The sequence below is a fragment of the Ischnura elegans genome, chromosome 1 (genome assembly GCF_921293095.1).
Source record: "Ischnura elegans chromosome 1, ioIscEleg1.1, whole genome shotgun sequence".
Taxonomy (NCBI): Eukaryota; Metazoa; Arthropoda; class Insecta; order Odonata; family Coenagrionidae; genus Ischnura; species Ischnura elegans.
In genome coordinates, this window is record NC_060246.1 from 115,586,386 (window position 1) to 115,613,790 (window position 27,405).

At 40.1% G+C, this 27,405-nt stretch overlaps 1 protein-coding gene across 1 annotated transcript; it reads left to right on the top strand.

Moving 5' to 3' along the window:
- Positions 1-26,926, top strand: LOC124168624 (carbonic anhydrase 2-like). Its single transcript, XM_046546895.1, has 7 exons — positions 1-163; positions 1,958-2,057; positions 4,575-4,836; positions 6,841-6,982; positions 7,789-7,894; positions 12,477-12,704; positions 26,133-26,926. The coding sequence occupies exons 2-7, from the start codon at positions 2,013-2,015 to the stop codon at positions 26,358-26,360; spliced, it is 1,011 nt and encodes a 336-aa protein (XP_046402851.1). The 5' UTR covers positions 1-163; positions 1,958-2,012; the 3' UTR covers positions 26,361-26,926.
- The last annotated feature ends 479 nt before the right edge of the window (positions 26,927-27,405 follow it).

Below are 27,405 nucleotides of genomic sequence, written 5' to 3' on the forward strand. Positions count from 1 at the left end.
TTTATTGTGGTTCAGCACATGGCGGTGCAGTAGTTCAGTGCATTTATAGGTTTACGGTCATTTATGGCAATGATATTTATCGGAGACCATTTACGACCACTTGCTTGAAACTGCGTCATTGTTTCAGTAGCCGGAATCATTTTCGTGTATTCGCTCTTTTCAGGTATGTGTAATTAAATGAAATTTTCTTGTTCATAATTTGCAGTTTTAAAGAGACAGAGCATATATTTTTGCATTGAGTTACTGCTAATTTGATTAAAATTACCTCTCATAATAGATTTACATCAATTTCAAGCAAATGAAAGTTCTTTGAGAGAACGGATAGAGATAGAATACATATGTAAATGCTATTAGCCTTGTTTTAGGTAATTTTGAAGGAGAGTTTTTATGTTCGCAAACAGCTGTTTCGGGAAAAAAATTTGTGATGAGGGGAAAGAAAAATTTAGCTCGAGCCTTTCTTACAATAAAGTTTGTTTTTAAAAACAACGGAGATCAAAACGACTGAAAATAACTTGTTAGGTAACGTAAAAATTTTGAGGAAAGGATTGTCTTCTGTCTTACTTTTCCAACGTTCCAGGGGAGGGATGTGGTATACTTCGTTTACAATGACCTATTTTAAGATCAATTATTTTCTATTACATTAGATTATATTCTAACCGAGATAAAAAAGAAAGATAGTACTGTCTGTGTATCAACTGAAAGACAGACCTAGAGTAGGTACTTTCGAGAGGAAGGTTAACCTATCATTGATGAAGTTCCTAAACTCCCACAACTTATATAGGGCTGTGATTACAGATAAAGGCTTTCAGAGAAAAGTTATATGATTTGAAATGAGCCAGGAAATTTATATCATTATATTACTTTATTGCTAAATATGTATTTTGTTTTCTTGCCTCCGAGAAATTCCGGAAGAAAACTCTTCTGCTCTGGGCTCAGCTCCGTCACGTATCTCTAAAGAATAATTTGGTCGCAATGGTAGCTACTCCGATAACCCGTAAAAACTACCATGACCCGTAAGAACTGCTAAATTTGAATCAAAGGTGAAGGTGTCCGTGATTGGCTGAGCCGATTAAAAAATTTATTTACCGATAGAAAAGAGTGTGCGAAAGGTGATGGGAAATGAAGATTTCCTTCAAAACTTTTTGTTCCTATTGAAGTCAGGAAATTTTAAATCAGGAATTTTGTATTAACCCTATTATCGTCCATTTTGGTTTTTGCTTTCATGTCAATTATGTATCAAAGGCAATCCTGCTCCAATTATTATGACATACCTTAGAACTTACGCAGCAATCAATATCTTAACAATATCCAGACAACATTGTCTGCGTTAAAATATGACATCCGTGCAATGTCCATGTTAATCAATGTCCATTTGACGTTGTATGGATATATGTCAAATAACTGACAAAGAACGTTGCAGGGATATCCAACAGTGAACATGGAGGTCCATCTTACAACATCTCGTACATATCTTTACAACATCTAATAGTGGGCGTAATAATAGGTGTACCTAGTAATGGGTGTGCTTATTCCGTTCTTTTGGTAATCCCTAGACATACAGACAAAACAATTATGCTCTTCAATTCTACAAAGAACACATGCCACATATGGTTACTGTTTGTAATAACATTTTTAATATCATGGATATCACTACTTGGATATATATATTTCGTTATTTTTACAACTCGTCGTGGATGTTGCAAACAGGATGTATATGTAATGCTGTAAAAATATCCATCATCTAATAGCAACGTGTTTTGGATGTATCAACCTTATTCAGATATCCGATGGATATAGTCTGCTGCTTGCGAAGAATAGATTATTGAAGTCAGAGGAGATGCTGAGGGTCGAAAGCGCTCGAGGCGACTGGGCGAAATTTGAAGACGAATATATGCGAATGATTCCATTTTTTTCTAATATAAATTTTAATTTGGCTACTTAAAAATATTGCTTTCAGGAAGGAGTGCAACTCTGAAAAGCTTGCATGAAAACCACTGGCCTAAGAGAGCTCTATGCCGTGTCAAGATTTTAAAAGGATAAAAATGGATACTAGCGAGGTAACCTTTGGTATATTTTTATACCATGGGAATATTTATACATTTGTTTTTAGAGTATGTGAGTTTTTCTTTCGATGCGCATTTCACCTATTTTCCAAATTAAACTTCTCTCGACTCTTTCTTTTCCCGAGGAAATGTTTTTTTTCTTTTTTCAGAATTCATTAAATATCTCAGTTTCTTTTTCCTCAGAGATTAGCAGCCCGAGGAGTCCAAAACGTATTTTTCTCGAAATGGTGGTCATCACTATCTGGGTTAATTTTATCTTCTGTTTAGCATGACGCTGCATTAGTAACCAATGAACTATGCTTCTTTTCTTTAGCCTTAAACGCGTTCAGTCTCCATTCACTAGAGCAATAGGTTACTCAATCAACTTGCGTATCGTACGTAAACAGTAAAAGAAAAACAGCTGTTTTTCACTCAGTATGGATTTAATATGACCAGTGTCATTATATTGTCTCGTCTCATCATGAAACCGATCTTAGTCCAACTACTGGTTATCCCGCACTTAAATTCACCTATTAATAATACCCAGCGCTACACTCGCTAAATGTCATGGGCTCCGATAAGCCATAGTGTCTTATTTCTACGGATTTCGTCTTTTTGTCGTGCGGAGTTGGAACTTAAACTTGGAGATTAAATCCTCTAAACTCTTCGTTTATCCCTCTCCATGTATTCCTCGCAAAAGAGTTTGAAAATCCTTCTCATCCCAACCTCACTTGCGGCTTTTTGAAGTCCATACGGGAATTCGTCCACGCCCACCGCTTACCTTGCCTTCTTATCCCGGATATATCGTATAGCAAAGCCCGTAGGCCAACCTATGAGACTTACGTGACTACGGAAGCATTTCATTCAAAGAGATAAAGGAGCGTGTCCCGGTATATGTTATTTTCATGGAAATTTCGAAATATGGTCTTCTAATTTTATATCATTGACTGATGGCTACAAAAATAGGCTTTCTATAATATGTTTTTATTAAATTTTATTAGCAAATCCGCATTTTGTATGCATTGGTACCTTTTGCGATACTTGTCCAATCGAGCGAAAAATGTTAATTAATGCTAGAATATATATTTCGTTTCGTCAAAAAACTGTTAATATGTTCTCTATACCTTGAGAATCACGATAAAATTAAAACTGAGGCTTTTTATAGGACTACTTAATGAATTATTAGTAAAAAGAATTTTTTTATCGAAGTCAAAACACGTTAGTTGCATGAAAATAAGGATATATTTATCCAACATTCTTGTTAAAACTTTAAATTACCAATATAAGGATTGAATTACTTGCATTCTCTTTGCCCTTATTTTTCTCTTAACGGAAAATCTTATGAGCTATTAGTAAAATGAGTGCTGCTATCGAAGTCAACTCATGTTAGTTGCATGGAAATGACGCTACCGCCAACCAAAATATATGTGAAAATTCGGCATCAAAAATATAAGGATTAAATTGTCCACTTTCTCCGTACTCTTATTTTGATTTCTAACCTCGACGCGGGTCGTCTACTATAGGGAAAAGGCCGTGGCAAATATAGAAAATATTTTTGTGGGGGTCTGCGATAGTAATCCAAGGCAAGTTTAAGTAACTTCTAATTGCCTTAATCCACGGTTTTAAAATGCATGTGAAGTGTAAAAGGAAAATACGATATTACCAGTAGACAGTGGCGTAGAGAGACGGGGAGTGGGGAGGGAGGTTTTCCGGGTTACGACCCCCTTGACCTTTTATTACTTTATTGTATATCTAATATATACTTTATTTTAATAAATATTCGTGCAAAATTGCTGTTTTTGAGACCTAAACATTACGTTTTCAACATCAAAAACCCTAAATTATCCGTGGGAGTTACCCCGGATACCCCCTTTTGCCCGGAATGATTTCCATACGCCCCGGAAGGGCCCCAAAATCTCCGGTAAACCCCCCATTTCAAAATCTTGGCTACGCCAAAGCGACTGGTGATTGTTTTCTACACCTACATTCCAACCCATAAGCCGATCATTTGGTGCGTGTGGCAGGGGTGACAGGACACCAGCTGTTAACAAAAAAATGATGTACATAAGTTATATAAAGGAAGCCTGTTAGAGATATTTGACTGCTGAGTTCTAACCAGCATTCATTTCTTTTTTATCGGCTCCGTCGGACCGGGAAATAAAGTGAGGGTCTAATATGATGTTCTCCAAGTTGTTCACATAGACATCCGTTCTTAATTTCTCAAGCAATCAATCTAGGCCTAGCACATAGCCTCCGAATCTCTAGCTATTCCTACCCTAATTCGTGTCAAATCCGTGTTATGTTCTCTGTTCGCTCGCTGCAGTTTCTGGCGAATCGCGACTTTCCTTGGTATTTCACTAAGATCACGGATTAAGCCTTCGTGGTTCGGATCCCAATATGCACGCTGTATATTCAAGGTTTTATGTAGGCATTCAATCCCCCCGGGTCAACCCATGTAAAATACATTCCCCTGTGAAAAGTGTTTATTTGGAATCGCGCGTCGCGAGCCTACCACTCTGATTTGATTTGCAGGGGATGTCGTCTCGGTGCTTGGACCTCTTGGATCAGAGGGTCTTGCGGGAGTTGGACGAGGCGGCGGTGGCGAGGGACGAGCGGCTGCAGAGGGTGGCCCTGGGCGCGTGGCTGCGGTACCAAATGGAGACGGAAGGGTTCGGCCCCTCGCCCCTCGACCTGCACCCCAAGCACAGCTCCCCACTCCCCCTGCCACCCCTCTGCTGGTACAACTACGGCCTCGAGCCCAGCCTCATCAAAGTGACCAACACTGGGAGCACTGGTAAAGTCATTCAACATCCTCTCTGCCTCGTGAGGAATTGGCCATGAAATACACGCTTGCTTTTCGCCAGTAGGTCTAAATGTTAATTTGGCAAAAATGTTGCGCTTTTATTGCTGATGAAATTGATTTTGATCTACTTAAAGGTGCATTGAAATAGATAAACACTTGCAATTTTCCACGAATATAAACTTTATTACGACATAGGTTTCAATGTTACTGCATCAACATTTTGTGCCTTGAAGATGATGTGGTAACATGACGACAAAATTTTGTACCTTGATGATGACGTAGTAACATTGAAACTTATGTCGTAATAAATTTTATCATTTTCGGAAATTGCAAGTATTTATTTCAATATAGAAAAATTCCACTCAATCTCGCATGATTCTTCGCATTTTATTATAATGTTTGGTTCTTTCCCGGCGAACAAGAGCAGTTAAGATTTCTCGGGTTTTGCACCGGGTCAGGTCTCCCAATCCAATTCGGATTTTATTCTTTAAAGGTGGTTAAAATAAATCATTCCATAAGTTAGCTATTTGCATTGAGAATTTGATGCTAATAATGGGCATTGTCACCAGTTTTTACTTTCGTTGATTGTGATAGAGTTTGAAACTAGAGTCTTGTATTTTTTCATCGAAGAAATTTCCACGATTTTTTTCTGTGCTCCTGAATGGAAGTGAGGCATGAACAATGACCGCAGCGGAGAAAGCAAGGATAGAGGCCTTCGAAATGTGGTGCTACAGAAGAATGATGAGGATCAAATGAATCGACCGAGTTAGTAACGAGGAAGTCCTGAGAAGAGTAGGAGAGAAGAGAAGCCTCATGAAAACCGTAATAAGAAGACGGAACCAGTGGCGCAGCGAGGGGGGGGGGGGTTTGGGGGTTAAACCCCCCCCCCCAGAGCTCAGAGAAATATTTTAATTTAATCAATTTTACTTAATAGGATTGATATTACTAATAGAATAGTGTAAGGATTAATAAAATATCCCTCAGGAAGCCGTAAAACCATTGTCATTGTAATCCCTGGCTGCGCCCCTGGACGGAACAACATAATTAAAACATGATGGCCTCATGCAGACAGTCGTTTTAGACGATGGTTTTAGACAATCACCATTTTGAACTGTTTATTTTAAAATTCTGCATTTTATTAATCTCGCACCTACCGATTATCTTGGTGGGTATTCCATACCACCACACACCCTGGTATTAGTTGCACCTAACCCCCCCCAAGCCTTAATTCCTGGTTGCGCCCCTGGACGGAACAACCTTAGGGATACATATTTAAACATGATGGCCTGATGAAGATAATCGTCGGGGGACAAGTGGAGAGCAAGAACGGAAAAGGAAGACCTCGAACAAAATGTATGGAACAGCTTAAGGAGGATGTGAAAGAGAAGAAATACGTTGGTTTGAAAAGATTAGCTGATAGGAGAATTGAGTGGAGAGTTGCGTCAAACCAATGTTAATATATTGTTGACCTGTGATGATGATGAACGCTTTTCTAGCGAAGACGCTTATACAATATTGCCACCATAAAAAAAACATTGAATTCAAGTAGGATCGAAATTATTCATATTCTGAGCCATACTCGTTATAAATTATCTGCATTTGCTATTGTAAATAGAGGAATTCTTGGAATAAGCAATAGTAGACGGGTTACCGATATAAGGCCCGGCGCAGAATCCCCGGCGACAAATACACCGCCGACATAATGCCCGGGGACAAAACCCCATGAAGACATAAGGCCCGGTGACAAAATCCCCTTGACGAAATAGCCACAAATTCGCCACGGGGATTTTGTCTCGGGCGTTTTGTCGCCGCGGGTATTTTGTCTCGGGCGATTTATCGCCGGGGATTTTAGGAGTGGACCTTTTGACTGCAGCCCTTAGTAGACCAAATATTACTTTAAGTAAGGCCCTAGTATCCAAACTTTCTAAGAATATCTCTTGAAAAGATTATATTCGTCAAAGTTGATGCGATTCAATAGTTTTTATTTCGTTGCAGTGATCGTGAACGCCAGATGGGATTCGGAAAGGCCGTACTTGCTCGGCGGTCCCTTTCGAGGTAGATACGTCTTCTCGCAAATTCACTTCCACTGGGGTCCGGACAACGGCAGTGGAGCCGAACACTCCCTCATGGGTCAAAGGTTTGGGTTATTTTTGAGCCTTTGAGAATGCGCATTATCGGATGCACCCTAGCAGCCCTACTTTTCTGCAAGAAAGAATTTCCCTGCATTTCGCAACGACATAATTCTATCAGCTAGAAAAGTTTGTCTGATTGAAAAGAAGCTCTGCGATTGATTTTTTTTCCGCTATATGAGTTTTCATTTCATGTTTTTTTCGTGATATGGAGCATGGATTATATCCGCAAATTTTGCGGATATAATTGAAAGATCCTTTACGGATTCCACTTGGAAACTTTATTTAAGAAGGCACATTCCTCCTTCTAGACCGTAGATTTAGGTAGATTGATTTTTTAAGATTTTTGAAATTCATTTCTTTTTAGAGGACGCATTCCTTCCTAACAGTCGGTTCTATTTTGTCTTTCTTGGTGACGTGACTCGTTTAAAACGCACGCTATTATCTTGATAATTTCATATTAAGTAGAGTAGATAAGGGACGACATTTGCTTGTTTCTTGAATATAAAAATCATTGTATCTTAGGAATTAAATTTTCAAATTTTAGATATTTTCACCACGGTCTGCGCTATGTGCCCTGAAATTTTCATTTGATACCGTAAGTTTAAAGCAAGTAATTCGACACCAAATCAGACAGATGGCATGCGTCTGGCATGCGCCATCTTAAGAAAAGATGTCTCGCGTATTTCGACGAAAATTCAAACTTACGCCAGTGAGTAGTGCCATATTAAGCCTCAATAATATTCATCAGGCATCACGATCCGTTCCATTTCCGCCAGGATTTTTTTTAACCGAGTTATTCTCTCTGCCTCAGTTTCCCGTTGGAGATGCATGTCGCCCACTACAAAGCCGCGTACGAGAATCAGGAAAGAGCTCTGAGGGAGGCCGACGGAATCGCGATCGTTGGATACGTATTCAAGGTAAGGACTCGTAACGCTAATTACCAATTCATCGCCTTCAGTTCTACATAGTGTTAACAGATTTTCAGGCGCAGCGTCAGTGGCGGATTTAGGGGAAGCGCCCACAGTGATTTCTGGAAAAATTGAAAAGATGGTGATTTTAAGGTGGCTCTCCAATGTAAGTTTTCATTTCACCATCTTAAAAAAACAACATTTGAAATAATTTACAAGTATCTTAAAGACACAAGACTGGGAATATCAGATCTCAAATTCATTATCGTCGCAGTGTGTTAAATACTATCAAGGTGCCGCAGTAAGTGATGAACCCTTCCCCCAACACAACGGCCTTAATCCGCCCCTGCGTAAGGTGTCAACGGTTGTGTGTACATAGCTTGAGGTGCAGCGGGGATAAATCATTAGTCTTGACAGGATTTTGGGAAATATTCATCAAAATGATGAGGTTTCCTACCAGCTTTTGAATTAAGTTGAAAACTACTATACAAAAATGCTAAAAATTAGATACGTATATTAAGAAATAAGTATTGAGGCTGTTGTCTACTTGAGGGTAGTGGAGAGTACTTTAGGCTTGGAAAGAGCTGATGGATGGAGAGGAAGGAAGAAGAAGGATAACGGAGGAGGATGAAATTTTAGCTGTCTTCCTATTCTGTGAAAAATTCAATCATGTACTTCTGGATTTCGTCCGCGTTCTACTCGTCTTCTATGATTTTTTTACAAGATAATCTGATAGTGTTTTCTGGTCTGAAGGGTCTAAAGTGAGAATTATATAGGTTTATCCGTAGAAGCTGAAGTTGCTGGCAGGATTTCTCGTTATCTTTGCTCTGCTGGGACGCATTGAACGTGTACCAAAGAGCAAGTGATTACATATGTACATTTAAATACTGTTTTGGTTTGGTAAGCATTTTTGCTTTGCGAGGATGATCGTGCTCTGATGTCATGAAGGTGCATACTTATGGAAATAAATAATTTTTCTACGATGAGGGATATTCCAATAATTCGCCGCCATTGTAAGCATGCCTTCGTTAAATAGGGTTGGTCTATTTGGTGAGGTAAAATGCGTTCTTCATCTACCCCTGGGAATCGGAGGAGAGAAAATTCTGCGTCTCGGGTCGATGAATATCTCGTTCCGGGCTTCGCGTAACTCAGCCACTCTCTCCCCAAGGTTTATCCCGCGAGGACGAGCTGAATTAGGTATGTCACGTAAGAAAATGTATTCGTTATAACCATCGCTCGCATTAAAGGAACCTCGTGGGGAATGGAATGGTTCCATTTACTTGTCTAAATTCATTCCGCGGCAGACATCAACTAGCATTAAATATGCCTATATTTCGTATAATATTTGGAAATGATTTATTGTCGTCATATATAGTTTTGCTTTGATAATTTCCCACGTATAAAATTACATTTCATTTTTATTGATCTCTTTAGGTGTTTGCTACAGTATATGAATGGGTTGACAATAAAAATTGAATCTGTGAGTAAAAAAAACTAGAACTTCGCACTATATCATAATGCTTGAGGAAAATCTCCTTCGCTGCCTTTAATGATTATCAAATTAAGTGATCTGTATTCAATCGGGTTGCGTACAGACAAAATTTAAGAAAATCTGATAATCGTATTTCAGGAAAATAACGATCAATATCTTGGATAACTTAAGTATTTGATTAAACGCATTGTGGACTAAAAAAGCCAGTGTGTATTGCCGCTAACAGTTACTCCTTCAATGAAGTGAATCATGTGTAGTATTGGAACTTCATATGAGATCATAAAAAAACTATAAGGGTTTTTAGTATGTGGTGAGGTAATAATTCATTTTCGGACCATTTCCGATGTATCCATGTAAGAACGCCAATTGTGCACACTTTTGTAGTCCTAAACCTACCCTTTTCCCTTATATCCGTCTATATAATCAGTATTAACTCTCCTGGAATGACGCCTTCCAATCTTCATTTCTCACTTAGTTCGTGTTTTTCCTGATTTTTGTCCATAGTTCCTTTCGGACTTAAACTTGGTTCTTTAGCGATTTTTCACGAAGGTCAGATTGCGTTCAAATATTTCTTTTGTTTTCGAGTATTTTAAGCCTTGTTAATTCGTGTCTTATCAAAGTAATAAATTTTATCTTTGAAATTAATTCTTAAGAAGGTCATAAATTATCTGGTATATGTACATAGCTTGCACATTCTCCAACGATACCCTAACCTTACGCCTAATCCGTAATATATCCTTTCCCGAAAAGAAAGATTCAGGAAGTCGTGGTAATCGATTGATTTCAATTCCACGTGTTACCGCATACTCTTTCGCCGTAAGCTAGGGAGCGCTAACGCCGGGTTTATCTCCGCGATTCTCTTCCCCCTCTCCTAGAAGCCTCAAGGGACCGTCCTCATCGCGTCAGTGGTCTCATTCAAAGAAACAACCAGCTTCTACCTTGAGTAAGGAAATAGCATCCTGAACATTATGCAACCACCACTCTAGATGGAAATAAAGTCTGAATGAAGTGAATCCTCATCCAAGATCCCTTTTTGCCGTGATTCATATGGATCGAATAGGTATTATGTCATCGGAAAATTAATATCATGTAATCTCGTATTTCTAGCCAGATCGTGGAGCGTATGGCCGGCACATTCATGTTTGGTGGGGTCGTTCGCATTGATCCGAAATCGTAATTCATGAAAAGAATTCGGTAGATGAATGGGAAAGATGGCGGGTATATGACGAAATAAAATTCTGTTCCGAATTATTCCATATTCTTGTTAGTTTAAAACGAGAAAAGGCGAAATTTACCCTCCACTTTTCATGAGTTAGTGACTTCATTAGAGTTCTGGTTCATTCATTTATTCGTTCTGGGAGAAACTTTCATTGTGATAGGGAATCCGTTCACAAGTATGTAAACAAGAACGACGGACGTCAGGTCCATGCGCAAGGCCAAGGAATAGCTAAGAAGCGGTGAACCACTTGGCATGAGTTTGTAACGTCATCAACTTAACTGCGAAAGGATCGAGAATGGTGATTTTTCGTCGGGAAAGGTTCGCTATCTAGGCAACAGTTCGAAAAACGGAAATATACGAGTCTTTAATTTTTTTTAACTTTATCGCAATAGACCAGACGAAACGAGCGATGCCATTTTAGCTCGCTTTGTATCATTTTTTGGTTATGATTTACCCCCGCAATTACGCTGTGGTTATGACCCAGGGCGCTTTGGTCATTCATGCCGATACCTAAGATAGCGCGTGCGAAGCAGACCTCGAGAGCCGTTATGGTGGTGACGGCTCATCCTTGGCCTACTGAGATGCGCTCTCCTCTCTTTTTTATGCCTCGGTGAGTTTTAAACCTCTCAAAAAGAATAAGCCTGAGTTTTAATCAAATCGTTAGATCTTAGCATCCGTAATCATTATGTCATTCGAAAAAATGGCCCGGTACTCCAATTATTTAGTATATTTTCGATGTGATAGTTTGAAAAATAAAGGAAAACCGTTCTTTTACGTTTTCCGATACGTCTTCTACTTCTCAAGGTATTCGCGGCGATAAATATACCGTCTTAACCCTTTCGCCGATGAGTTGATGTTGACATAGGCGACAACAGAGAATGAGGGGGTCCTTAGAAGGTTACAACACACCGGGGCCGGACCCAGTAATACAACTGATACGCCCGCGCACCCGTGGAGGGGAGTGGAATGGGAAAGGAAAAGGATGGAGGCGCCGCCGCGATTAAGGAGCCCGTCGACGCCTTCAGGGAAGGGAAAGGAATGGAAGGGTGGGATAGGGAATACCCTCACTGCTATCCAAGCTACCGGGGCCCACTATTAGCGAAACCATAATTTATTGTGCCAACGATTTCGGAAGATTTTTCTATAAAAGAGAAAAATTCAAAGATCAAATCGTTGGATTCGTTGGGCGACGACAGTGCAAATTCGATGGCGGCGGCGTCCGAGGGCATTGAGCGAAAATTGAGTGACAAGGATGATGAAGTGCATAAATAAGATCAAATATTGAGTTTTTATTCTAGTGCCAAGTATATTCTCGAACATATACATAATTTAGTTACCTAGCGCCGACGTCTTAGCCCATTCTTAACGAAAGGCGCCAATGAGGCCACGGTTAGCGTCCCATCTATTTAACGAAAATCCATATTTGGAGTACTCTCCACAAAACGCTAGAGTAGGAATCAGGGAGTCTCCGAAAAACTTATCTCTGGCGGGATTGGAACCCGGACCAGTGGCGTAGCCAGGAATTTCGTTCGGGGGGGTCCAAAACCAGGGGGGGAAATTTTTGAAAAACAGGGTACTAAGTAATGGGTTTTAAACTAATTTTAACTCTTTTTATAATAAAAAAACTTCATTTGTGAAAGAAATATTTTTTTCATTCATGATTTTTCAATATTTTGTTTTCTTTTATGAAGGAAAAAGATTGTGTTTTTATATTAAAGGGGGGCGGGGGGTCAGGACCCCCCCTGGCTACGCCACTGACCCGGACCCTCTGGGTAGGAAGCCAAAACTCTATCCACCACACCATACCGATCCCCGGTATCAGTAGAATTGCAGTCAGCAATTCTGCATCATTTTAACGGCAAGTTTAACTGTTTTTGCAGCTGAAATCTGAGGACAACACAGAATTGAATCCTATCTTACGTGCTCTACCCAATGTGAAGGAGCCAAGGACTTCCCACGACCTTCCTCTTGTTTCACTAGCAAGCTTGGGAGTAAGGAAATTCGAAGACGACTATTTCTTTTACTACGGATCGGTGGAGGTTTCTGAGCAGCAGTGTCCTGTGATGTGGATCATCTGGCCAAATCCATTGCGAATATCAAGTAGTCAAGTAAGTAAGCCAGAGGCTTTGCGTAGCAGGGCCTAAACGAGTGACTTAGTGCACGCCTCGTGCTCGAGCGCAACGGTTTTTACACCAAAAGGAGCAATACTTTGTAAAAAATTATCATTCGACTTATGCAATATTCGAACTCTGGATAACCTACTTGGCGGTTAGGGTTGCTGCTACCACACCACAAAGTCATCTGTATTCGAAACGCTAATATTCAATTCAGAGAATGATGGCTTTTGGTAATAATGGAAACACACATAAACACCCTTTCATTCAACTGCTTTTTCCCAATGAATCCCCTTTTACGTTTTTCTTTTATTTTTTTCGCATTTTGAGTTGGATAAAACCGCTCTGCCCTTTTCTGAAAGAGCGATCAAGAAATGAGGTTTAGCCCCGTTTAGCCTGAAGAGGTAAAAATAAAACTAAGATTCAAGTACATCGCAGCCGCAGAGTCATTACGAACAATTTCTCCTTACAGGAATTTAACCAAGATGCATTGGCGTAGCCTCAGGGGGGGGGGGAGGTTCCGGGTTACAACCCCCTCTTGAGCCTTTAAAAGAGGCGCCAAAAACGAGTAAGACGGAAAATAAATAGAACGATAATATATATACACTGCTTGTGAGTCCTAATGCCCGTTTCACATGGACGCGGACGGTCCGCTTTCCGCGCGGGACTCGAAGAGCAGTCGCCGCTGTTCACATAGGCGCGGACGAAATCAGTCCGCGTCCGGCACCATATCAGCTGATGCAGCTTGCCAAGGTAGAAGAAAGTCACACTAACAAGTGCAATTCAAACAGTTGCTGTATTCCAGGTTAGAAAAAACGGAATAAAAGTGCCCGTAAAAGGAGGGTTTAGGTGCACCCTATTGTGGCAAAAAGAAAATCAAAAGCCGCTTTCGAGACCACATTTACTGAGGTTCGTGATGATGACTATAAGTTTTTCAATTATTTTCGGATGTCCACTCCCTTTTACTATATATGATGAAAAGACGCACTCGCACTGTTAATCTCCAAGCTCGCTCTGTTTCCAATGACAAATCTGCTTGGTCCGCATCAGTCGTCCGCGTTCATGTGTAAACACGAACCTGTCTCTGTGGCCCGTACGCGCGCGGATGATTCCCGGGGCGGAGGGGCCACGCGGAAGGCTCCTCCGCGTGCTGACGGTCCGCACTCATGTGTAAGCTACCATTATCGTCAATGGAACCTTATCCGCGCGCGTAGCGCGGACCGTCCGCGTCCGTGTGAAATGGGCCTAAAAATCACGTTTTCAGCATCATAAGTCCCAAAATTTTCCGGGGGAGGACCCCTGGCCTCTTCTTTGCCCTTTCCAGCCACCCTGGAAATCTCCGGTAAACTCCCCATTTCAAAATCCTGACTTCGCCCCTGCCAAGATGGTAATGCCAAAATACCAGGCCATCTGATCTCTGATTAATATATGATTGATTTATTCCTACCGTCGTTTTTTTGCATTTGTCTTTTAAAGTTTCTTTGGAATTTTATTTTTGTCAAATCTAATACTCATGGCGAAGAATAAAATAAAATAAGTACCTATAAGTAATTATAATATCGATGACATAGCAATGGATCGATGGCCACTTTTGTGGCTGGAGATGGGATAAGGTTATTATCTTTCGCTAAATAATTCCCCAATCTGTACGTAGTTTTGTCGTAATATTACGTAGTGGTTATTCATTTCTGCAGGGCCAAACACATTGACTCGCCGGTTCCCGCGATATCGCCGATGTTAATCTAAGTTGGACCTGAACCAAGGCTGAATGGGTGACCATTAAAACCTTAAACCTAGTGCTCACGTCTGCAAAGGGCACCTGAGGAAGCCTCCCTCCCCCACCATACCATCTACTCGTTTCAGCGGAGGAGTTGATTTTTAATTAATGCGAGTACATATATGCAAGAATTAATTTACTAGTGGACATGTTTTATTTGATAAGAGAAAAAAGTTCTTGATCTGGCAGTTGAAACTTACGTGGCTATGGAACTCCTTTTCTGGGGAAATAGTGCAACTTTTATAAGGGCCTGACTTTTTTGCGCTTAGGAGTGGGTGTAGACTAAAATTTTGCTAAAATATCGTGTGAAGGAGTGCAGAAGTTTGTCAAAAGTTAAAAAGCAAGCTGGAAGCTACTGATATTAAATTTCAATTGATGAAAAATACTCATTTATTTTGATGATTGATATGAAATACGTATATTTTTGACTGAAAGGGTCCGAGGAAAAGTCTTAGAGGAACTCAAGCCCCTCTTAAGCCGCTGGTGTGACCAATTCGACACCTGACCAGTGCTATAATTCTTCATTAGCAAGAGTAGCAATGATTGTGGGAACGCCTTTTCCTGTAAGTAAAATCGTCCTTTACGCCCGGAGTCGCGACAAACATGGTGATCGAGCACCGCAATCCGTCTACTATACGTGGACTCGCCCCATTTGATTATGCAGGCCAGATATTACTCATTGTCAGACCTAGAAATGGGTAGAGTTTCCATGTTGGTGCGATCTACTCGAGCGTGCTAAAAAAATGGAGGCCCTTTAAAAAGTTGCACCGTTTCCCCCAGAAAAGGAGTACCAACGCCACATGTCGCTCATACGGGGCCAAATTTTGTGCATTCTACACGAGCATCTCGGTAATGGTGGGTAAGTCGCATATTAAATCGCTCGGCTATTCTACTCTAGGCGATTTCGTCGCGCGATGAATGTGATGGAGCTCGGATGTACTAATGGACTTGTCCTGCTTCAATTATTTCAATCGCTGTAAAAGAAAATATATAATGAGGCGCTGGTGGACGCACCCCGCATTATCGAATAAATGGACCTTTGAATGGCGCATTTCATTTAACGTTCAATGACCTTACGAATTACTCCGATAAGTTTTTTAAAAAATTATTACAGAATGTTTTAGATATAGGTATATTTGACTTTTCTGTGTCGAACATGGCCTCTCGCACTGTTGTCTATTTTGTCAACTGAACTATACGCTTCGGTACCTAAGTTTTTTTTAGTATTACCATAGAGTAAGTATACCTAGTCAGTAGATACCTACATTTGACTTTTCTGTGACGAAAATGACCACTCGCACTGTTGTCAACTTGTCCACTGAATTACACGCAGAACTTGAGCAGGCGCGCGTCAATCGCGAATAAGACGCTATTTAGTTCGTGTTGCGACTTCGACCCTTTCGTCGACGACAAGTCGCCATTGAACGCCGTTTGTCACGGCCGTCACGGCGCAGGCGTCTAAGACGCCCGTGTAGACATACCAATTGATTGCTTTGGTTCTACTTCATGCACGATTTCGGTGCAAAAAGATATTTGACGCTCGAGTAGTACCTACTTAGGTACTTAGTTTACCTTGCCATCTGCATTGTGAAAACCTGGCTGGTTATCCCCAATAGATTTGTTTCCGTATCTATTCGCATTTTATATTATGGCCCTAAAATGACGAGTGCAACGACATTTACAATAGGGTTGTTCACCATATTTTTTTTATTTAAGAAATCGAAAGATCGTGCTTCAGAAGGAGCAATGGCAATAATATTATGCTATTTTCTTAATTGTACATGTTTAGAGAAGGCTTTAAACAGTGACAAATTTTACGTTACGCCAAAAAGCCCTACTTCCATCTTGAATTGATGTGTGACGTCACAAGCCTGTAGATGCCCTACTGCAGTGTTGTTTAAGTGGCTCAGCAGGGTTATTCCACTTTTTTTCAAGATCTCCAGCGTCTGCCGCCAGATCAGTGTTTAAAGAAAATCCAAATTTATCCTTTAATAAGAGTAATAATAAGCAAAATTACCCTTACTTGTACATATTTATTGCTCATCATATCATAAATAGCACTACAACGTACACATTTCACGAGTTGTCTTTTTGATACGAATTATTCGAATATATTCCGAATCAACTGATTCAATGAAAAACTTGACTCACAATAAATATAAAACACTAATAAAACATGATAATCGGTTTTCCAATCACTATGCACACGCTAAAAGAATTTGCACTCCTTGAAGTTCGAAAGATTCTCCACACCTCACTTCTCACTCATCACTAACGACTTAGAATCAGTTTACGTTATTTCACATTAACATTTCGAGGACAATGAAATGAATAGGCTGAAACAAATAGCTAAACCGGTTATTGTAACATCAAAAAACTTCGAATTTCACTATTACTCTTACCGTAACCAAAATATGACCAAAACAAAAACAAACAACAGCGCAACGAAATTCGTGAAATGTAAACACTCGTGAATGCTCAAAATGAATAGGTAATAAAATCAAACGGAACTTAGAAGCGAACAAACGATTGAAAATTAATATGCGTTCGATGTATCCCTAAAGCACAACTAGCTCAAATATGAAAAATATCCCCTAGGCAATAGTTAGATACCTTAGATCGAAATGTATAGGGTTGATTGAACTAGCATGGAAGAAATAAATAATTTCGTCGAAGCAGTTACATTCACAACTCACTTCACTCTTTACTTCATCGTCTATATGCAATCATTCACTTAGGGGTACATTAAGGGCACACATTGTGTTCACTTGCACTAGAAGCACAATGAAAGTTCACTGCACGTAGTTTCCTAGCAAATGCAGCAATACAAAACTTTCAATTCCTGTCAACGCTACATACATTGCCTGCCTAACTTGAAGAATGGATTTCATGTCGCCTTGATCCATCCGGAAGCTTCATGCACAACATAGGCCATTTCAAAATAAGGAATAACCTTGGCAAATGTCCAGTCGGCATGCAGAGTACTCAGCTTGGCATCGAGCGATCGAGGGTACAGGCCAGCCGTACAGGCTTGTGTCGTCATCACCTCTATTTCAAGATGGCCGACCGTTTTTGGCAGCGTTTAAAATTGTTCGAATTTTGATTGCTAATAATTCCATCATTACTTTTTCAACGCATCTGTCATTCATCCCAATCAAAATGAAATTACATCAGAAGTGATATACATTCGTTTTTTTAGACCGTTTTGATAGGCTTGAACAACCCTATTTCGTCGCCCACGTTTCCTGCGATACAGAGTTATGACACGCTTATTATTGTGATCAACACTTTCGCAAACGTGCTTCTGTGTATCTTGATTTCATTATGTTTCTACAACAGCAGTGTTCAATTTGAATCATTACGTTGACATACTTATAATTGACTTGAAATTGCCCTTATTGCTATTTTCCAGGCATGACCTCCCATTTGTATACATGATTTTTTGTTACTCGGAAAGCGCTGTCAATAAATTATCTTAGTGGTTGTCTGAAGAATTATCCCTTTCCTTAGTACTTGATATAGTTGATCACGTAACCAAATTTTCGAATGGAAGAGTTATTGGTATCAATTGATGGATTAGTGGATGAAAATTATTTTCCGACGAAATCATGTCTGCCCAGTAGAGGCCTGCAGGTGGTGGGAGACTCCAGCGTTTCCGACCTCCGCGGAGGTCGGAACGCTGCTCCGTTACTTTTCATTGCCACGAACACCGACACTTTTACTTCATAGCTCGGCGTTGCGTACTTGGGGGCGGAGCTAACTCATCGCAGCAAGTTGGAGCCCTTCACAGGTCTGCGTTGCGAAAACAAATGAAAGGCAAAAAGCGTTGGCTCCTAAAAATCGGCCTGTGAGCATATCATCTTATGATTTCGAACCAAACGCACAATAAATATGTTGTTTTCTGCATGTTTACCCAATTTCATTTCTTAAAATGTTCTTCTTAACTACAAATAGCATTTGAAGTTAATATGGCGACCATAAAGTCGATAATAATGCATGTAGTGATGGCCCTTGCCTATGCATTATTATGACCTTTAAATTTTATTTCCTAACTCGGAATATTCGAAAAATAGCTAATTACAAACACGCAATGAACATGAGTAACGTGGAATGCTATCAGGAATATTTATTAATGATAACTATTGTTCAAACAGATTGTCCTTGTCATGTTATCTAAATAGCTCTGAGTAGATCATGAGGGCACAATTATTGGATATAAAATGGAATTTTAACGACCATATTTCTGCATGTTTACCCAATTTCATTTCTTAAAATGTTCTTCTTAACTACAAATAGCATTTGAAGTTAATATGGCGACCATAAAGTCGATAATAATGCATGTAGTGATGGCCCTTGCCTATGCATTATTATGACCTTTAAATTTTATTTCCTAACTCGGAATATTCGAAAAATAGCTAATTACATACACTCAATGAACATGGGTAACGTGGAATGTTATCAGGAATATTTATTAATGATATCTATTATTCAAACAGATTGTCCTTGTCATGTTATCTAAATAGCTCTAACTGAGTAGATCATGAGGGCACAATTATTGGACATAAAATGGAATTTTAACTACCTTAGCTACCAAAAAGCACCTCTCACGCTGTATTTAGCTTTTGTTACCATTTACGGGTACGAGTTACGCTAATCTATGCTCCTCAGTGATTGTAATCTAATTTAGGGTTAACATTTGTCTTATGTTTAGGAAAGATGCTAAATATCTAATCTGAACACTTCAAAATAATAGTAAATAATGAAATAAATAGCATTTGCCACTCCCATTAGAGCTAATCTTGCATATTTGTACACCCAGAAACAAACACCAATTCGAAATCGTCGGCGTACTGCCGCCTTGACGCAGAGAAAATTGAACAGGTTCAGTTTTTCTGCGACGACGCAGCGAGCTGGAGACGTGACGTCATCAATTCTCAAAGACGGGCTCTGATTGGCTCGCTAGCCGCGGCGTCAACGCAACGCCGAACTGTGAAGGCCCCCTTAGGGTGCGATTCATAGACGGCGTTTTAGGCTAAAGTCCGCTTTCTCCGTTTCATAAACGCCACTTCAGAAGAAAAATGGCCGAATCGTCACTTTACCGTAAAGTGCCCTCACTGCAGTGCAAAACCGGTTGTGCACTTTACACTTTTGGGTAAATTTAGGGCTAAATTGTCCTTTACGGATAAATAAATATGGCCGCACCGGCTGTTTGTTGAAGTTGAAATATGAAGATATTTGGGTTACGGAAATTAATAGGACTTAATTTTTTGGTGAGAACCCAGCGGCAGACAGACACGTTTCAAGAAATAACCAGACACGTAATATGTCTCTTTTCCCTGAAAATATATATATATTGAATCGATGGAGATGACTCATTCTGCAGTTGAACTCCATCGGTCGACGCTATACTACCCAGGAAATTTTTATGTTTATGTGATAATTACAGCACAGTAAGTGGTTGAACAGGGCATAATTTATGCTGATTTTGAATACAAGCTAATTATTAACCCTGTCGATTTCTGTAACAATAAAGTCTGTTCATTGTCTGTCAGTTGGCTGTTCGTTCCCTGTTCCCTGACCAAGAGAGAACAGGCAGGCGACTGTTCGTAGAATGTAAATTGGAACGCCTTGTCTGTTCCTTGTCTGTGAGAAAAGGGTTACTTGTCTGTTCCCTCCCTGTTAAGAAAGCGGCATTCTCTGTTCCTTACCTGTTGGACCACAGACAATGAACAGGCAGGGGACTGTGCGCTGTCAGTTCATTGCCTGTTTTCTTAGGTTGTTTGTTCCCTGTTCCTTGACCAAGAGAGAACAGGCAGGCGACTGTTCGTAGAATGTAAATTGGAACGCCTTGTCTGTTCCTTGTTTGTGACAATGTGGGAAGATGGTTATTTGTCTGTTCTCTCCCTATGCGCATACTTTGTTCCTTAACTGTTCGCTGTTGCTAAGTTGGACATAATAGACAAGAGATAATTTATGTTAAAATAGAATTAAAAGTTGAAATTCATTTGAATGATTGTAAGAAAAACTTTTATTGTGCTTTTCCACATATTCCATTAGTTATAAAAATCTTGAATAGTTGCAGAAAAGCAAGCTTTGTCATCATTAACAGAACAACCACTACATCAACAAATATTTCACATGCCTTCATCAAAGAAATATGTACTTCCTTAAATTAATACAACTCGGATTCTGCACTATGTCAATATAATACGAGTGATTTTAAAAGAGAAACACGCCTTTAAAGAATATTTATGAACACGATGATTTCACTTCTCACAAACAAACCTACAAGAAAGACAGTCCTCTGACAATGTTTGTTGGTTCTTATTGGCGACGTAACGCACATACGCATAATACAAATACAATACAAATCTCAGTACTTGCTCAAAAACTTAAGAGACACAATAAATTATTAAATAAACACATTCAAGAACAAATATCACTTCACGACTTTCACTATCACTGAATGGATGCACGAATTACTTAATTCGTCACTGCGGGCATTTAGCACAGGTTAAATAATAATCAAATAAATAACTGTTTTCTCCGCAACCAACGACTTCACCACAACACAGTCGACCATGTGCTCGTAAACTGTCCGGATAACGGTATCGGTTATTGGCGTCATTGTTTGCGTTTCCTATCTTCTATAGGTAGGTAGCAGCACCACGCTATCTTTCCGTCCTTGTTGAGAACCTGTTCACTAGCTGTTCACTGTTTTCTGTTCGTACCCTGTACCGTGAAACGGACTATGAACCGGCCCTTGCCTGTTGACTGTCCGTTCACTGTTGTCTGTTCGTTCCCAGTCCGCTGAAACCACAGAGTACATACTCTTTGGCTGAAACATACGGCCCCTGCCTGTAATTGGCGAAGTAAAGTATTTAACGTGCGTAAGCCGAGCAGATAGCTAATATAATTTGCGTGCTCACTTCAATAACCGTCATCCGTGGTTGATGGTAATCGTGATAATGAATTCAACCGTATATAATTACTGTTTAAGTAGATGATATTTTCTTTGGATTCAATCAAACTTCCTTGTACTCAATTAAATTTGGATTAATCCAAATTGTTGTCCAAATTCCGAAACTTAAAACAATTGTTCGTACGTTGTTCATAATCTGTTCTCAAAATCTCCAAAAGGTTCCAAACTGACAGCGAACAGGCATCATTTTTACGTAAATCGATAGGGTGTTTAGTGTTTGTTCACTGTTGTCTGTTCATTCCCTGTTCGGTGAAACATACTACCAACCGGCCCCTGCCTGTTAAAAGCTTGTTCACTATTGTTCCCGAAATGCTTGTTGCCTGCCTGTTAAGGAACAAGCTGCAAACAGAGTACAAACTGTTGGTAGGCTGTTCGTAAGTTGTTCCTACTTGTGAGTGACCCGAGATTGTTCGTTGGCTGTTTATACTCTGTTCACTAATCTCCAACAGGCTATCAACAGACTTATAACGGACAGCGAACAGGCATTGTTGTTTCAGAAATCGACAGGGAAGTTCTTTTTGTCTATAATAAACACATCAAGAACTTATGTGTTTATATTTGCGTCAATATAGTCTCCGTAAGCAAAGACTTTATTTTTATGTCGTATGGCCAGCCAAATGCTAGTTTCTGTACGTTGCATTATATTTTAAGAGTTTCCATTCCACTCAAGTAAAAAGTTTTCCCTTGAAACAGAGCTGATTCTGGGCTGAAACTCCACTGAATGTGTGGAAACTGCCTTGAAACAACCTTGTAACTTCACTGCACTGCCTTATCCTCAACAAGAAAAAGGGCACTCAACTGAAACTCTGATGCCATTCTCCCTTGCAAGTCCATTGCATTTGAACTGCTTTTCCCTTGCTGCATGTGTGCTCCACTGATACTGAACTGGACAATAGCCTCAGGCCAGGCCGAATTTATGACACCACTGCATCTCTCTTGTCGCATGTCTTTACTGCCCTGCCACAGAGCTGCTGCAGCATTTGGGTATCCCCTCTCCCTCAGAATTTGAACTGCTTCTCCCTTGCTGCACATGAGCTCTACTGACACTGAACTGGACGGTAGGCTCATAGGCCAGGCCAACTTAATAACTCCACTGAATCTCTCTTGTCGAATGCCTTTACTGCCCTGCCACAGAGCTGCTGCAGCATTTGGGTATCCCCTCTCCCTCATGAATTTGAACTGCTACTCCCTTGCTGCACGAGTGCTACCCTTCGTAAGTTTTGCCAACGTACGTAACCCATCTACCGGACATATAAGCGACCCCTGTTTTCAGGGGCAATGTATTTTTTAAATTTAGCTTTTGGCAACACGTATATCTTTTCCCACGCGTAAAGCTGTCGGTTGCCGTTATTTCTCTCAAGTTGCTAGGAGCGAAAGACGAGTGGTGAGCGTGGGTTTTGGCATGAAAAGATTGATGGCATAATTATTTTCCCGGTACTTCGACGGTTGTTAACGGCAAGAATTAATCGAAATTAAGGTGAAGGGGAGAACGAGGTCGGTGACTGCAGTCAAAATTGGAGGTAAGCGTTTTAAGTTCTCTGATGGCATGTTTATTCCTTCCACGTTTAGCCATGAGAACGTTGACATTGAATTCGATTTTTAATCCAGGCAGGTTTAAGATTTCGAGCTCCTTTTTCGGGGTTCATGCCGCCAATAGCGAATTCTTCTTTCAACGCCTTGGCGACTGCCATCCACTTTTCCTGCTCATGGGCACGAGGAGGAGAATACACCGACCAGTCATCAATGCCACGGATGCCACGCCTTCCGTTTGTCATCCTGCGGAGTCCCTAACGAACTCAGTGAGCTCGAGCGGGCTTACGAAGAAATAAGGAATGCGGGTGGGTATCGCTATAGTGCAATGTAAATTTACTGCTTATACTTATTAGTTACTGCTGATAGTTTTGGAAGCTTGCGTGGTTTTCGTTTGGAGTTCACGCATAGCCTAACCCCGATAAAAATAAACTCCACCATGGGGGGTAAAGGAAGGGTAGTAGCCTTCATGGTGGGTAGTTACCCTTGCACTACCCACGCACACCCACCATTAAGGGTAAGGGAAGGGTAGAAAAATCCTTTGTGTACCCTTCCTTGGAACTCCTTCCCTTACCATCCGTCAACCCTTCCTCTACCCACCGTTAAGGGTAAGGGAAGGGTAAAAAATCCTTCGTGTACCCTTCCTTGGAACTCCTTCCCTTACCATCCGTCAACCCTTCCTCTACTCACCATTAAGGGTAAGGGAAGGATAGAAAAATCCTTCGTGTACCCTTCCTTGGAACTCCTTCCCTTACAATCCGTCAACCCTCCCTCTACCCACCGTTAAGGGTAGGGGAAGGGTAGAAAAATCCTTCGTCTACCCTTCCTTGGGACTTATCATTTATAACTGAGGAAAACATATCCTGAAAGTGTCTCCTCTGCTACTTTCACCTGCTAAAGAGTATTGACTTCTGTACAAGAACGTAAGCAGTCTTTGAATCGTACCCTCCGCCCCCGAAATATAAAAACACAATCATTTTCCTTCGTAAATGAAAACAAAATATTGAAAAATAATGAATTTAAAAAATATTTCTTTAACTATTGAAATTTTTTTGATTGTGAAAAGTGTTTGAATTAGTTAAAAACCCATTACTTAGTATCCTGTTTTTCAAAAATTTCCCCACCCGGTTTTGGACCCCCTCCCCCCCCGAACGAAATTCCTAGGTATGCCGCTGTACACAATAGATTCTATAATTGTGTGAAAATAGCTCATATAGAATTGCCTTGATAGCCGAGGTTGTTAAGGCACCAGGTCATTATGTATTCTCCAATATGTAGATTCTGGGTTCAAGACCATTTGTAGGCCAATTTTTTCTCTGTCTTATAATTTTAGAAATCACTGTTACAACTCATCCCCATTCGTTTAATTTAGTTGCTTAGCGATTTTTAAAATTTTTATGTTCATTTATGGATTTTTAATTTTTACATTAGTCCTACCCTTCCTGTACCCTTCATTGAGGCTGGCCAAACCCTTCCCGTACACTCCAGGAAGGAGAGGGCCTACCCACCAATGTTCTAAAATACCCTTCGTGTACCCTTGCTGAAGGGTACACCTATCCTTCCCTTACCCTCAATGGAGGGTAGACCTCTCCTCAATGGAGGAGCTTATTTTTATCAGGGAAGTAACGAGTCATCGCTTCGTTTTTCAATTGAACTATGATGCAAAGCGCATGCTTCCTCAGTGATAATTTAAGTTTTGCTTTCTATATTTTGAATGCTTCACATGAATGTACCATATACCTAATAAGCCAAGAGTTTTTTTAATGTGCAATTTTGCTAATTTGATTTTGATTTAAGTCATTTGTGACTCTCATCAGTCATGCTTATTTTCTATTGCAGGAGCATCTAACTCCCAGGACCTCTTTCATTTAGAAAATTTTTGTATGTGCTTCTAACAGTTATTAATTTATTGATGTATTTTCGTGTTCTAATAAATTGTTTCTTGAAAAATGTTGTGGTCATTGCAGGAATAACTATTTACAGTACAGGAATTTTAATGGATTGGGTAGGGGAATTGTATTCAGCCAAACAAGGGAGTTTCAGTCTAGCTAGCCAATGGAGTTTCAGTGTAGCTAGCCAAGGGAGTTTCAGTTTAGTCGGCCAAGGGATTTCATTGGAGTAGCTGGAGTACTTAATTGCACTGCTACTGCACTGCCATCCCTCTTCCAAACTCCACTGCTTTGTTTCAATTTCAATGCAGTTTCAGCATAGAAGCAAGGCAGTGAGTTTCAAGGTAGTTTCAGCCCAGTTTCAGTCAAGTTTCAAGGGAGAAGTTTTTACTTGAGCATTATTGCTTAATGTACACTTTCCACATGCCTCCATATCTCGTTTAACATTTTCCTATTTCTGTCATGGTGAAACTCCGCGTTCTCGCCCGCCCAATAACGTAGATGGCATGTGACCGACCACCATGGTCGCTGTGTTTCAGCTGGGCTATCGTGACAAGCGTGTTCAAATTCCTTTGCAAAGACGATCCTCCCGAAAGAGGCCTGAATTATTATGCAAAAAAGTAGCCAGCGACTGTCTTAGAATAGTTGCGAACCTTAATCCCATTGGCCCTCGCTTGAGGGGAGGAAGGGGAACTGCATCTGTCTCTTTCTTTCAATCGTTTCAACCTGAGCATTGTGCGACAGCGTTCGGAAGCAGTCCTTTACTTCCCTCCTATTTACCGAATTAAAGGTCGAGATTATGTATGGCTATTCCATTCGAATTCATGCAAGAGGTGTGGGGTCACCAACCAAGATATTTCTAAAAAAAAAATTATGTAGTAGGCCTGCATGAATGATTTAAAAATTGGCCCCCTTCTTTTTTTCTGAGTTGAATTGTCATCAAGCCAACAGCCTTTTAAAAATAACACCAAAAATGTTCAATTTCATGAGCGAGATAAAAATACCTAGTCACTTTTCAAATGCCTATAAATTGTACAAAAATGAGACAAGAATGTTGAAAATGCATTAATTTTTAATGAACCTTAGCATTGAATTATTTTGGCGGTTAATGTTATCTGATCCTTTTGGTCACGATGTATGGATGAATGATCAAAAATTAACATAGTTCTCATCGGAGATTGAGCTAGGTATAAATGAACTCATAATTGGAAATGACTGTGATCCATGTCACATTTATTCAACAGGTTTGTCTGTTCAGAGATATATTTTCTAGGACTGGAGAAGTGCACGCAAAAAATTTTCGAACACCAAGGCCGGCTGAAGATGGTAAAAATGTTCACTTCGTGTATGGTGGGCCAATTATTCCTGATCTCTCAAAGGCTGGGCGTCGGAATAGGAGACGATCAAAAAGAGATTCTAGGAGGGAGGATTCTTTCCCGCTGGTTGACAATGAGAAAAAGGAGACTGACTAGCAAGGACAGAGTGAAGGTCAGAGATGGAAGAGGATCAATCAAGAGCACAGCATGGCAGATCATCCCTATTGCATCTGACTTAGAGTGTAGCGGAGTCATCTCTCCTCATCGATACCATTATCATGTCTTTGACTTTGATGACTTCCTCTATTGTACGAGTTGCTTGTAGAAGCACATATTCACTGTTTTTCCAACCTTTGATCGTTATGAAGGGATGAATGATTGAATTTAATGCATACTTTCCAGTGCTGTTATTTTCCTTAGTGTATTGCTAAGTTACACATATATTTTTAACCTCTTTAAATACTTTACATAAAAAATGAATAAGAAAATATGTGATGCAATTTCGGACAGCTCCAATAGTTATTTTGGTGTAATTATCGTATTATTCTCTAGACTACAATTAAGTATTGGTATGAAGCCTTGTCTCACATTATTTGCTTAGCGAAGATTAGTGTGAAATAAAATGTCGGTTGCTTTGTAAGTGAATATATGCTTTGTATAAATCCAGTAGCATAATGGTGTATAAATGCAGTGCTGCTGAAATTGTGGAAAGCCACAATGCGAGATAAATAGGGTTTCACTCACTAATTTTACTACTAATAAAAATAAAATCCTATTACTTTTGATTTCTGAGCAATAGCTTAACGTTTAGAGATCCTGTGTGTATAATCCTATGCTTCCACTCCAAAAGTCTCCCTCCTCAGGCCACTGCATTTTGCTGATTCCTAACACGTCGTGAATCAATCTTTGCATTTCTACCTTAAGGTTTTCTAGCTCACCTCTGGTCCTAAGTGATCTCACATTCCATGTACCTATCCTCACAACTTTATTACAGTTGACCGATGTACCCTCTCAGGTAGTCTCCACCTGGAGATCCAAATGGGGGACTAGTGTACCTCTGGAATGTATTACCCGAGAGAATTCCATCATGTCGCATTATTTAAAGATAGGGTAGCTGCAACTCCTTGGTAATAATGTGGATGTTTCCCCTTGCCTTTCACATCGCAGTACTACAGCAGTTAAAGTAAATGTTACCACTCCT

What these genes read in the sequence shown, in the direction of transcription:
- LOC124168624 (XM_046546895.1), top strand. Translation starts at nt 2,013, where the DNA reads ATGCCGTGTCAAGATTTTAAAAGGATAAAAATGGATACTAGCGAG. An exon ending in TAAAAATGGATACTAGCGAG is followed by an intron (nt 2,058 to 4,574) that starts GTAACCTTTGGT and finishes TTTGATTTGCAG; the next exon opens with GGGATGTCGTCTCGGTGCTT. An exon ending in GACCAACACTGGGAGCACTG is followed by an intron (nt 4,837 to 6,840) that starts GTAAAGTCATTC and finishes ATTTCGTTGCAG; the next exon opens with TGATCGTGAACGCCAGATGG.